Raw genomic sequence first — 12,250 nt, 5'->3', positions numbered from 1 at the left:
GCACCCAGAGGGCAGCTGAAAAAAATTTGTAGCTCCAGTTCCATGGGATTTGATGCCCTCTCTGACCTCTGAGGGCATTGCACAACAGGGGTGCACCTACCCACATATAGGCAATACAATCATACAAATAAAATAAATATAATAAATAAAAATTTTAAAACATAATATGTAAACATAAAAAAATACCTAGGAATAGGGATTAAGTAAAAATAATACCTGCTGTGTATAACTATATGCACCCACAATCCCAGCACTGGGAAGGTGGAGGCAGGAGGATGTAAGTTTGAAATGCAAGGAATATAATTATTTTGTAATTGTTTAACACTTTACAATTCACAAAGCATGTTCTCTTACATTAACAACCCTGAGGACAAATCAGGGATTCTTATTATTATTTTAAAGAGAAATTTGAGAATGGAGAGACTGATATGTTGAATGTTAAATTTTAGACATTAGAAGAGCTAGAACTTGAACAGAGTATTTACTCTGAAATCCGAAAGTTTGTAACTTACTAGTTACTAATACATCTATGTGGCACACAGAGGAGAGTGAGTTAGTTGTGTGTATGCAGAAATGATATGGTTGAAGGTGGGCAGCAATAAATGGACAGTTTCGGTAAAGGAAATGATCTTAGAGAAAGCACATAGACAAGATTCACTGAGTAGACAGATTTATATTCTACCTTCATGTCTCTATGTTTCAGAGGAGACTCTTACTTCCTGCCAGCAATTAGGTTGCAGTGTAGACAATCCACTCACATCTGCAAAGCTTCTTCTGAACCTTTGGTGAATGCATGATCTTCCACCTGGGGTCAGTAATCATCCCTTACACCTGATGCCTGGGGCATTTTTGTGGAATTCCAATCACACTGAATCCAAGATGTTGACATGGGGTGAGATCATCCCATTGCCATTGTGGCTTTGGATCAGAAATAGAATTGTTCGGTCTCCCTTAGAACATTTGGTTTGATTATTCTACTAGTTTTGAGTCACATATTCTCAGATGTAAATAAGTTTGCATATTTATATATATATTTGTTTAGAAAGAAAAATGTTTTCCTAAGTTAGATTTTTAATCTTCAAACACTGATCAACATCGATTAAAATTTTTTAAATATTGTATTTATTATTTTTATTTTATGTGTATGAATGTATTGCCTGCATGTGTGTAAGTGCACCCATGTTGTGCAATGTCCGCAGAGGTCAGAAGAGGGCATTGGATCCCCTGGAACTGGAGTTAACAGACACTTGTTAGCCACCTTTGGAGTGCTGGGAGAGGAACCCTGGTCCTCTGCAAGAGTAACTGCTGAGCCATCTCTCCAGCCCCAGGATTAAAATATTTTACTTATGACTCATCTTTATAGTTTTTCATCTTTTATCTTATACATTCATACAAGCTTCTATGCTCTGAGCATTCTCGGTTAGGATATAACATCCCAGGATTTTCTTTCTTTCTTTCTTTTTTCTTTTTCTCTTTTTAGTACTCCTCATGGAATCCTTTTATGGCTTTGGATAATGTTAAATAATGAATAACTAATGTTTCTCACCCTTCATTTTCTAAAGGATACGTTAAAATCGTTTTTATTACTACGCCATGGATAATGTGTTTTAGTGCTTTAATTTAGTATAACAATGCGAATTTAAATGACAGATACTGGAAGATTCATTGAAATCTTGGTTCTTTATCCTTAGACATTTGTAAAACAGCATGTCTAACTAGTCTGTCTTTGTTAACCGTTGTGTTTTAAGCATACCAGTCTTTCCTAGTGTAAAAGGTATCTTATGCCACAATATCAAGTAGACAGTATGAACAGGATGCAAATCATTTCCTTATTCCACCACCTAGAAAGAGCCGTCAAACATGCATTCTGTTTCCCTCTGTTAGCATGGGCATAACTCTGCATTTTGGTGTCCTGTGGCATAATTTTATGTGCATGGTAGATGATGAAGGAGTCCGACATAATAGATAGCTGATGTCTCCAGGGTTTGTTGTTTACTCATATTTACTTTTTAATTTTTTAATTTGTTTTACTTTTTACTATTTCTGTCAGGAGCCTCTTTTTCCCCGTGGTTTGCACCTGGAACCATAGATTCACAAAGTGAAATCCTGGAATTAACAGTTGCTACATTTTCAGATTTCCGGCTCAACCTCAATCCCCCCAGCATCTCAAATCCCCGTAATCCAACTTCCCACAACAGCCCAACTACCTAATATATTTGGATTCTTGCTGCAATTTGCTCTTTTGACTGAATTAAAAATCATTCTAAAAGTTTGCCTTAAAACGCTTTAAAAGTGTTACTAAATTAAGGTTAAATCTCAAGTATAAATTTTCAAGCAATTAGCTTTGGTTTTTAGCTGAACAGAAAACCCCACAGACGATGCCGAATACAAACTATTTACACACTACCATAGTGCGTTTCTTATAAAAATGTTGGGTCTGTAGCAGTGATTTGCTAATCAAATTCAGAATTTGATTTGAAATGCCTCCGGCAGAAGGCCAATCCAGTTATGAAAGAACAGAAGCAAAAACCAGAGCCCTGGTGGGCAAGCTCCAGAAGCTAGCTAAGCTCTTTGCTCTCATTAGCAAACTTGTTCCGTAGGAAATCATTGCAATTGCTTCAAAAATAAAATATCATAGCTAATTTTTTTCAATAAATTATTGAACTGTCCAAGACAAAAAACATGTACATTTTGGAATCTAAAGTTATAAAATATTCTGACATGTTTTAATATAAACAGGAACATTTCCAATGATTGCTTGGATCTAAAATGTTTTTCCACTTGACATTTGTTTATACTTCCTAGGAAAGAAACTCTATTTATGGATAACTGAATAACACAAATAAACATCAGAGAGAGCTGAAAAATCAGCTTTGATTATGCATGAAAATCTACAATGTCATTGTGTACTCTTGTGCCGTATTCTGATTGCCTGTTTATTTTTACAGAGCTGCTGGTGAGCCCATGGAAGAGGAGCCAGCCTTGTGAAGTGCCAAGTCTCCCCCGATATTTCCTGTGTGTGACATCATTGTGTATCCCCCCGACCCCAGCACCCTCAGACATGTCTGCTGCCTGGGTGGTACAGTTCGATGGAACATAAACACTGGGCACAGAATTTTGAACAGCAGCTTCACTTGTTTTTTGGATGGACTTGAAAGGGCATTAAAGATTCCTGAAACGTAACCGCTGAGATTCTAAAGTTACAGTAAACCACCATTGGAAGAAACTGCCTCCAGCGCGCTTTTATGCTGGGTGACCTACTCCCAGACATTAAGGATGGAGCTTGAAACCTTCAATACAGCGTTAGATATTGTTCATTTCAGAAGCTGCGACAGCCAGTGAAGTTTTGGGCAAAACCTGAGACATTCGTTCCTGACATTCTGATCAGTGTTCTATTGTGTAGTTTTCTGTCAAGCAGGTTTAAATTGTTGATAGGATTTGTTTTCAGCTATGAATGAATGGGAATTACAGACAGATTGCAGTGGATTTTAGGGATTTTTTTTCTTTTTGTTGTGTTTTCTTTTTTGCCTTTGTTTTAACACACACTTCAATCCTTCCTGGGAAGAGATCGAGATGGAAGGCCTAGAGAGAAGCCTTTTTTGGTGGCATAAACCATGGTGTATTTGAGTCCTCATACCAAAGGTGCTTTGTACACTGTATGGAATGGTGTGTTGCTTTGTGTCATATCCTTTGAGTAAAAAATTATTTCACTCTGTTAACATCTGCCTGGTGTCCTCACACAAGGTCTATTTGTGGTCTGTCAGATCGGGAGGTCTCTCCACCCCCAGCATCCCTGCCTGGAAGACAGTGCCTCTGAGGATGTGTCCCATGGAGGATGTACAGTGTCTTCCAAAAGTACTTCACGCTTCAGTCTAATCCTAATTTGTCCCAAATCCGTCAGGCATGTATTCTCACACCTTTCTTTTTCTGCCCCTCTGCCTCGTTCCATCTTAACTCTATCCTTTCTTCTTTAGAAAATGTGAAGACCACCCATAATCTCTGTTACTTGCTGATTTGAGCATTTAATTTATTTTGTTTGCTTTCCAGGTTAACCCACTTTCATTACTTGATTCGGTTCTTTTAGTTAGGAAAGTATTGTAGTAAATGGTTTAAGCAATGCCACTGAATTTTCCAGATCCTGGAAATGTGTTAGTGAAGACGTGGGCTATCGGAAGTCCCTTTGACAAGGGCTTCTCAGGAAGTCCTGCTTTCACCTGAAAACACACCCAAAATTTACCCTTTGCACATGTGGCCTGAGTGGCAAACATTAAAAATTGAGGACTTTTATTTCTGATGTTACAAGCAGCTCACTGAATACAACACAAGCAAGTTAGCCCCTACCTCTGAAAATTCTATTTCCGTGTCTGACTCAAACACCGAAAGATGATGGGGTAGAATGCCTCACACATTTAATATCTGACAGTGCTTTTGAACATTGATGTTTCTTTTTATATATTTTCCTAACTCAAAGAATATATTAAAGCCATAAGTGAAGATTGTCATGCTTTTATTCAGAAATCTGAACAAAACCTTAATTAAAACAAGGTTTTAGGGAAGGCCATGATATGAGTGATAGGGAGCAATGTGGTTTCAGTTAGGGAGGACTCCCACCTGTAAATCAAAGATGAAAGGCTTCACTCAACTAGAATTATATAACTCCCTTTTGTTATATAGTCTGACTATATTTTTCATGCATTTGTTTTTTTTAGGATTACAATTTTAATTTTAAAGACTTTTATTATATATACAAAAATGGCTCAGTACTTAGTTTAACATCTTAGAAATTTGAGATACCCTTTGAAATAGAAAATCTGAAATGGAATGTAACTCAGTGTTAGGTAAAAATTACTTTCATTGCATAAGGTGTAGGTCAATCTAGACTCATAATTGTAATAAATTGCTTTGTAAATTTCTTGAAATTTTCAGAGATATTCTTTCCAATTATATTTGCTAACTTTTTGTAGTAATTACTTGAGGTAGTTTTCTTAAAGAAAACCAAAAGCTTACAAAAAAAGCTCTTACTTTTAAAAGGGAAAATTTGTCATGCTTTATTTAGAGATATAATTGTGAAGCTTTAAAACTTCTTAATTACAAATCCCTATTATTACTCTTCAGTCCTTTCAAATATATTTTAGATATTGCATCATGAAATGAAACATGTTTGATAGCACAAACATGCTGATTTACCAGTGTGCCCTGCAACTACATGGCTACATCTTTAAGGTAAGCTGTCAGTCTGATAAAGACAAATCACGAGCGTGCCTCTGTGATAGTTAGATTTTCAAAAATACTCAAGAGTTCATCACACAGCCTAGTGTGTGACACCGTACCTAACTGACCTCAGTAAGAATTATTAGAATACCAGGAGAGGCAGATAAACTGTGGTGAGGGTTAATCACAGCTGAATGTAGTTGTAAGAACTGAATGCCAGCACATTTTGATTATACCGTTACAAGATGGAGTAAGGCCTGAAGGACAGAATGGGGAGTTACAGCAACATCAACACGTCTTTTGAACTTGACCAGCAATTTTGAATAGGTGGCTCACTTGCATTGTTTTTCTCACGTGTACATTTCGTTCTTAATGCTCCCACTGGTTCCCAGGGAATGACTAGTGGAAAATGTTGTCAAATTTCGATCTCATTCTGATCCATGATTTGAGAGATAATCACATGAGCTCCCTCACAGTCTCAACATAACTCATAAATGGTGGATTAAAATAAGATTTTTGAGAAGTATGCTAGCAAGCAATGCTAAGAGTTTAAAGAGGACATGAAGAGAAACATTAACAAAATCCATTTTCTTGGTGATACAACTTGAAGTTGTATTTTACACTGAATGAAACACAGTTTTATTAAGCAGTGAGTAAAATGGGCCTCAAATGAAAGCAGGCTGAGTTATCACTGATGAGTCAACAGGAAGGCTAATAGGGACAGAATATGCTAGCGTATGTTTGACATCTATACTGGAGATAGAAGTCAGCTTCAGGGAAAATAGATAGTTGTTTTAAAACTCCCACCACTCACATTTCCACAACTAGTCCTAGGAGCAGAAACCTTGCCTCAGTGCTGGCTACAGCCCTCTGGGGACACATTTCATTCATCTCACTGAAAGTACAGTGGCCTTGAAAATGAGGCAACTCCTCCCACAAAGATCTCAAAACCGTGGGTCTAGTTTCTTCTGATAGTTCAGCCCTGCTTTATTTCTAGAGGTCAATCATAAAGCTTTGTGGATTTACTGTTTTCTTTACAGACTCCATATGGGAGTAAATGTGAATGATCATGTGAAAAGTCTCCTGAAAGAAAATTCCTCAGTCAGCACTTTTAAGTCTTAAAAAAAAAAAAAAAATCCCAGCACTTATGTATAAGACAATTAGGTATTTCTTTTACTGTTTCTCTTTTCAAAGTTTATTCTCTGTCTCAATGGATGCAAGTCTTTAAATCAAAAAGCCTGAAAATGAGCCAAAATTTTGTCATAAAAGTGAATCATTATAAGCTTGAAATAACCATTCTATCAGAGTTTGACACTGCCCTTTCTTAGCCTGCTTCAGGAGTGAAATCATTTGCATGCTAAGAAAGGCAGGGTTGGGGGGGGGGGGGACACACAGGACACCCGTCGGGCTATTTCTGTAAAGACGGCATTTTCACCTCCAAAAAGGATGAAAGGCAGATGATCTATACTAGGAAGCAATGGCATTCAAAACTGATCTTCAACCTGGTCGTGATCACCATCGAGGTGTGTGTGTGTGTGTGTGTGTGTGTGTGTGTATTCTCCAAAGACAAAATTGTATTTTGGTCTCTAGGAGAGCTCTGCACTTTCACTGCCCTTTAACAGAACTCTTAGAAAGTAGTTTATCACCTTCATCAACACCATCACTAAAACATGTAAGTGCCTATGTGTGACTATTTTCTTTGGACATATTTACATTGGAAATCACAGCTGTTGTTTCCTAGTCCTAATGCTCTGCTCTTGCTCCATCAAATGCTTCATGAAGCAGTACATGATTGTATGTGACCAGAGAGTATGGGAATTTGAGATGAACATACTGTATACACCCAGGAGTACAGAATTTTCTTTTTCCAAACCAATTACCACACATTTTACCTATGATATTCCTGATTGGTTTTATATAATATATTAGGTAGCAACTGAGTCTGTTATTAAGATGTTGGGAAGAGCCAGATTAGACAAGCCTTAGACTATTGATCTGGGGCTATTTCAAAATTAATGTCAATGGAAAGGTATTAGAGCTGTAATAATTTCCCAAACCATATTAATTCTCAAACTGGAACAGCTAGGAGTACATGATGATTCCACTCTACATGCCAATATTTCTAACCAATTATTTCCTTTCTCCTTTCTCTGTTCCCCCTGCTTGCCAGTACACAATTGGCATATCTAAATAATCAGAATTAATTTCTGAACTTTCTACTTTATATTTCCCAACAGAAACAACCCTGAAAGTTTCTCTTCTGAGACTCCACTGAGCATGCTTACCTCCATGCCATTTTATGGACACTCTGATAGATAATCATGATTGTATTTTTCATTTATTCCTTATTAAGAAACACCTAACCTTTTAAAACTATCTTTATCAAAAAAATTGCCCAAGTCTGTTTTATTTTAGAGTTGGGACATGTGACTTTAGTTTATTAGTGAAGAATTTTATTTTTGTTTCAAATATTGTTTTCAAGATTCTTATTACAATCCAGTTGGCAGTACTTAGTTACAAGCAGAGATCACATATATACTTTCCAAGATCTTTGGAAGACGTTTGTGTCAGTCAAACTCAAAAGGACACATGACCATCTGAATGAAAAAAAATGGAAAGGAGAAGCTTAAAATCCATATATTTGGGGAATAAAAGATGTCTGGCTTGTTTAATAAAAACTCTAGACTTTTTAACTTTCTTGTTTGGTCAATAATCACCTTAGAAGCAAGTTACAATACCATATAGTAGGTAGCATCAATTTTCTTCTGGGACATTGTGGTCATGCCTTTTAACCTTTGTAGTGCTCATTTTTGAATACAATAGTTTGTGATAAATGACAGCATTATTATAGCAATATCTGGATTTGGGACTTTATTGACATACAATTGGGTAGAAATTGAATAACAAAAACTTCTGAAATAATTAAAATTTTTATAATTTGAAGAGGAATTGCACTTCCTTGGATATAAGAAGACTGTTAGGAAGGGGGAAAAAACTTCATTAGCTCTTCCTAAAGTGTAAGATTCTCAAACGTCTTTGGATAAGTAGTGTCGGTGTATAACTTCACAGCAACTGGGTGTAATGAAATTGCTCTCTCAGTGGCCTGTGTGCATAACAAAGTGTGCTGACAAAAGTAAGTTTTTTAGATTGTACACTTGGCACTTTGTGTTGTTTGAAAGCAAACATCCTGATATTTCAAAATAAGTTGGGCAGGTTAGGCAGGAAACCAATACTTATTACTTTGGTGATTAACTGCTAGACCAGGATTGTTGGAGTGTGTGCCAATGATCTGGAGTTTCTGGCTTAGTGTAAGGTAACTTGACTTTTCTATTGTAGGCTTATATCTGTTTCTGTAATAAGATCAGTTTGTTGTCTTCTGTGCACAAGTGGTTTTGCCCTTAAATTTTTGGCTAGCAGTCATCAAAATCTGTCATCCAGAGCTGCTGAGAAAAATATGTTGCCAAATAAAGTTCTGCCAGTGGTGTTTTCCCAGATGTGCAAGATAATTATCAAATGAAGGATTAATGCCTAAAAACAGCACCATTGTGAACATGTGCACAAAACAGTCACCTTCTTTCTGATTCCTTTTTTGTATTTGGAAATACAATGTTATGTTCCAAGCTATTGCTGATGTTGTTAGTGTCATGATTCCTTTAAAAGAATAAACAATGCCCTTTTGTCTTGTTCTGTCTACTGAATTCGATTTTCCCTTAGTACTATATGAACAAAAGCGATTTGAAATTATTTACCCTAGGTGCCCTCCATTAGGCTTTGCATACCAGAAACTTGACAAGATTTTTGAATAAATAAAATATTAATTCATGAATTTTTGAATAAATAAAATATTAATTCATTAATTATGACATACATTATTCCACTTTTAAAACTGGATTTACTTGCAAATATTTCTTGGAATAAATGAGAATCTACATCAGAAGAAAAGGTGCACTCATTCACACCTGTAATCCCATCACTCTAGCCTGAAGCAGGAAGATTGCTACAAATTCATGTCAACCTAGCTACATAGTAAATTTTAGGCAAACCTGGTCTACAGTGTGAGAGCCTATCTCAAACAAAAGCAAAATTCAGTTAGAGTTTGAATGTAGTGTTCTTGTCACAGTAAAAATAAAAATGATTGAGTAGATATCATATACCTGTTATTCTTTGGAACTCCGTTTGACCATCACACCATATGTAATTGCTCCCTTTTACAGGTGAAAATATCAAGAATCAAGTTAAATTCACCCATCATTAAAGTCGGTAAGAGATTACAGTCAGTAGAGATATCCATATCTTTCTAGCTTTAAAATGTCTATCCCTTCTCTAAATGGCATCTATTGCCAATCAAAGATGGTGTACTAACTATATTTTAACTAAAAATTTACGACTAGCCCTTAAAATGGACTGTGTGCTCAGCTTCCACTGACCTGAAGATTTTATGAAAGTATCATGTCAAATAGATCTGGTAATCATGGCAAGGTTTGTACAGTAAGTACAAGTTACAAACAGTTCTTTCCTTATTTCAACATATCAATTTAATCTAGGCAAGCACTAAGGATGTTTTTGGAACACACACTCCAAAACTCTTGAAATCTAGTTGAAAACCAACACTTGTTTTTATATTTTATAACCCCTGCAATGTTTAACATCCTAAAGCATAAATGTTTCCAATGGACAATGGTTTGGGTTCCTTTTGGGAAAAGATAAGTGATATTTTGTCTAACAGAAAGTAAACTAGAGAAAGAGTCGGTGAGTAGAGCTGGTTTTGATGGTAAACACGTTTGGTTTAATCTGATTTGTCAAATGGTAAAATGTTACTTAATGGTTTTCATTTCTTTTACGTTTCCATGGTGAACAGAGAACAATTTAAAAAGTTAAGTATAAGGAGAAAAACAAGAATGACTGTGGCATTCATGTAACAAGTAGTTGTAGCTGAAAATAGAAATCGAAAGAACATCTTTTATTACTTAACATTTTTGAGTTTGTATTCTTCAGTGTTACTGAACTCAAAGTACTTCCAAACACTAATTACTCCTGAGCGTTGTAATATCAACAGGACAAAGTCTTTTGTTTTTCTAGGTTGATCATAAAGAAGACACAGCCAAGACAGTTATATGAGATCTCAAGGGCTGGAGGGATTGCTCAGTGGTTAGGAGCACTGGCTGCTGCTGAAGATTCCCCAGGTTCAATTCCCAGCACCCACATGGTGGTTCTTGTGGAGAACCCAGGTTCAATTTCTAGCATTCACATGGTGGCTAACAACCATCAATATCTCTAGTTCCAGAAAATCTGACACCCTATTCTGAACTCCACAGGCATTGCACAACACAGGTGCACTTACATGCATGCAGGCAATATACTCATACACATAAAAAATGAAAATAATAGAAAAATCAGATCTCAAATAATCTATCAGCATCCTAGAAAAGCAAGAAAAATGTAAATACAAAAGAAGTCAATGGTAAAGAGTCACAACAATAAGATGGAGACAGAAGGAACAATACAAAGTGTTGATCAAAACAAAATCAGTTCCTTGAAAAAAAAGATAGAATGACAGCTTGTAACCAAACTAACCAAAAGTAGGAGAAGTCTCAAATTAGTAAAATTAGAGATAAAAGTGGAAAATTCCTACTGATTACACAAAATCCTCAGGGTGCACTTCAAAAATTCATAGATGCAACTGAAATCATTTGTTAGGTACAATAAGCCAGACTCAGAAAGAGAAATATAACACTTTCTCTCATATGCATAACCTAATATGATTTTAATTTACATATGTATGGGGTGTGTGTCTCGTAGGTCATGAAAGTAGAAAGGGGCTCTTGAAAAGGGAAGAAAAGACACTAAAGTAGGTGACAATCAAGAGGATACTATATTATATTGAAAGAAGACACAATGGAGGACTAATTTTGGGGAAACAGGAAACCAGCTAGATGAGGGTCGGGGTAATGGGGAAGGGGAACTATTGAGAGCAAAGTATAGGACACATATGTATGAAGATGCCACAACGAGACCCAAGACATTGTGTGATAAACTCAAATATCAATAAAAACAAAACTAAATGAACACAATACAATTAAAAAGAATTTTTAAAAGATGAACTTTGATCTGAGCTTTGAGCCTTGATGTGATTGTCTATTAAATTATTTCCCTTACAGGATTATCTTGAAGTTTCAATGAGAGCACAGGGAAACTTAGTATTTTATTTTTAGAATGAATAACTAAAACAGCATGAATAACAGAGATTTAAATGTAATGCACTAAAATTTGCATTCTTAAATGATCTCACTTAAGAGATCATTAGGAATGACATTAAATTGGGAATACATCTTCATCGAATTAACTTATTAAAATACTCACTTTTGACACTAAAGATTTACTTTGATCACATTTTAAAAATTTAAACTCTGGCATAAAGAAATAGTCCATATGTTTAAATAAGTAGATACTATAAAACAATCTACTTGCTTCATGCAGACATTCATTTTAAAACACAAAATTATATCTATACACATAAAACCAGTTAAACCTTATTATTTTGAAGAAAATAATTAGGGGAAGATATATGTGGGCTTATATTAGGTTTTAATGTATTATCTACTCTGCCTAAATGGAGTCCAAAGAGATTTTGTAAAAGATTTTATTTTATTTTTTTTAGTTATGTGGTTATGTTTGCGGGGGGAAACGCATGTATGTACAGGTGTGCTCAGAAGCTAGAAGATGGGTTGGAGCTGGAGTTACAGGCTGTTGTGAGCTATGCAACACAGGTGGTGGGAACCAAACTCAGATCCTCTGGGAGAGCAGCAAGTGCTCTTAACTGCTGAGACATCTCTCCAGCCCTATTAATGAGTTTTTTTAGACATACTAAGAATTTTACGGCTTTTTTCTTCTTCTTTTCCTGTCTCCTGTATTTTACACATTAAGAAGAGATCACTTACTCACCTCTTTTCTGAATCTTGCTTCTTTATTCTTAAGACACGTAAAAGAACAGTTATCCAAGATACATGTGGAGCAGGGTGCCCCTTTAATTCTGAAAGCA

At 35.8% G+C, this 12,250-nt stretch overlaps 1 protein-coding gene across 1 annotated transcript in view; it reads left to right on the top strand.

The window, feature by feature from the left end:
* The window catches only part of Hdac9 (histone deacetylase 9), an 897,356-nt gene extending 892,657 nt beyond the window's left edge, over window positions 1-4,699 (top strand). The window contains exon 27 of the mRNA XM_008832701.3: window positions 2,949-4,699. Coding sequence (XP_008830923.1) covers window positions 2,949-2,988 — 40 coding nt within the window. The 3' untranslated portion in view covers window positions 2,989-4,699. The remainder of the gene's footprint in view (window positions 1-2,948) is intronic.
* Window positions 4,700-12,250: the final 7,551 nt, after the last annotated feature.

The sequence above is a fragment of the Nannospalax galili genome, unplaced genomic scaffold (genome assembly GCF_000622305.1).
Source record: "Nannospalax galili isolate Female #2095 unplaced genomic scaffold, S.galili_v1.0 scaffold450, whole genome shotgun sequence".
NCBI lineage: Eukaryota > Metazoa > Chordata > Mammalia > Rodentia > Spalacidae > Nannospalax > Nannospalax galili.
This window is presented reverse-complemented; position numbering and strand designations above follow the sequence as displayed.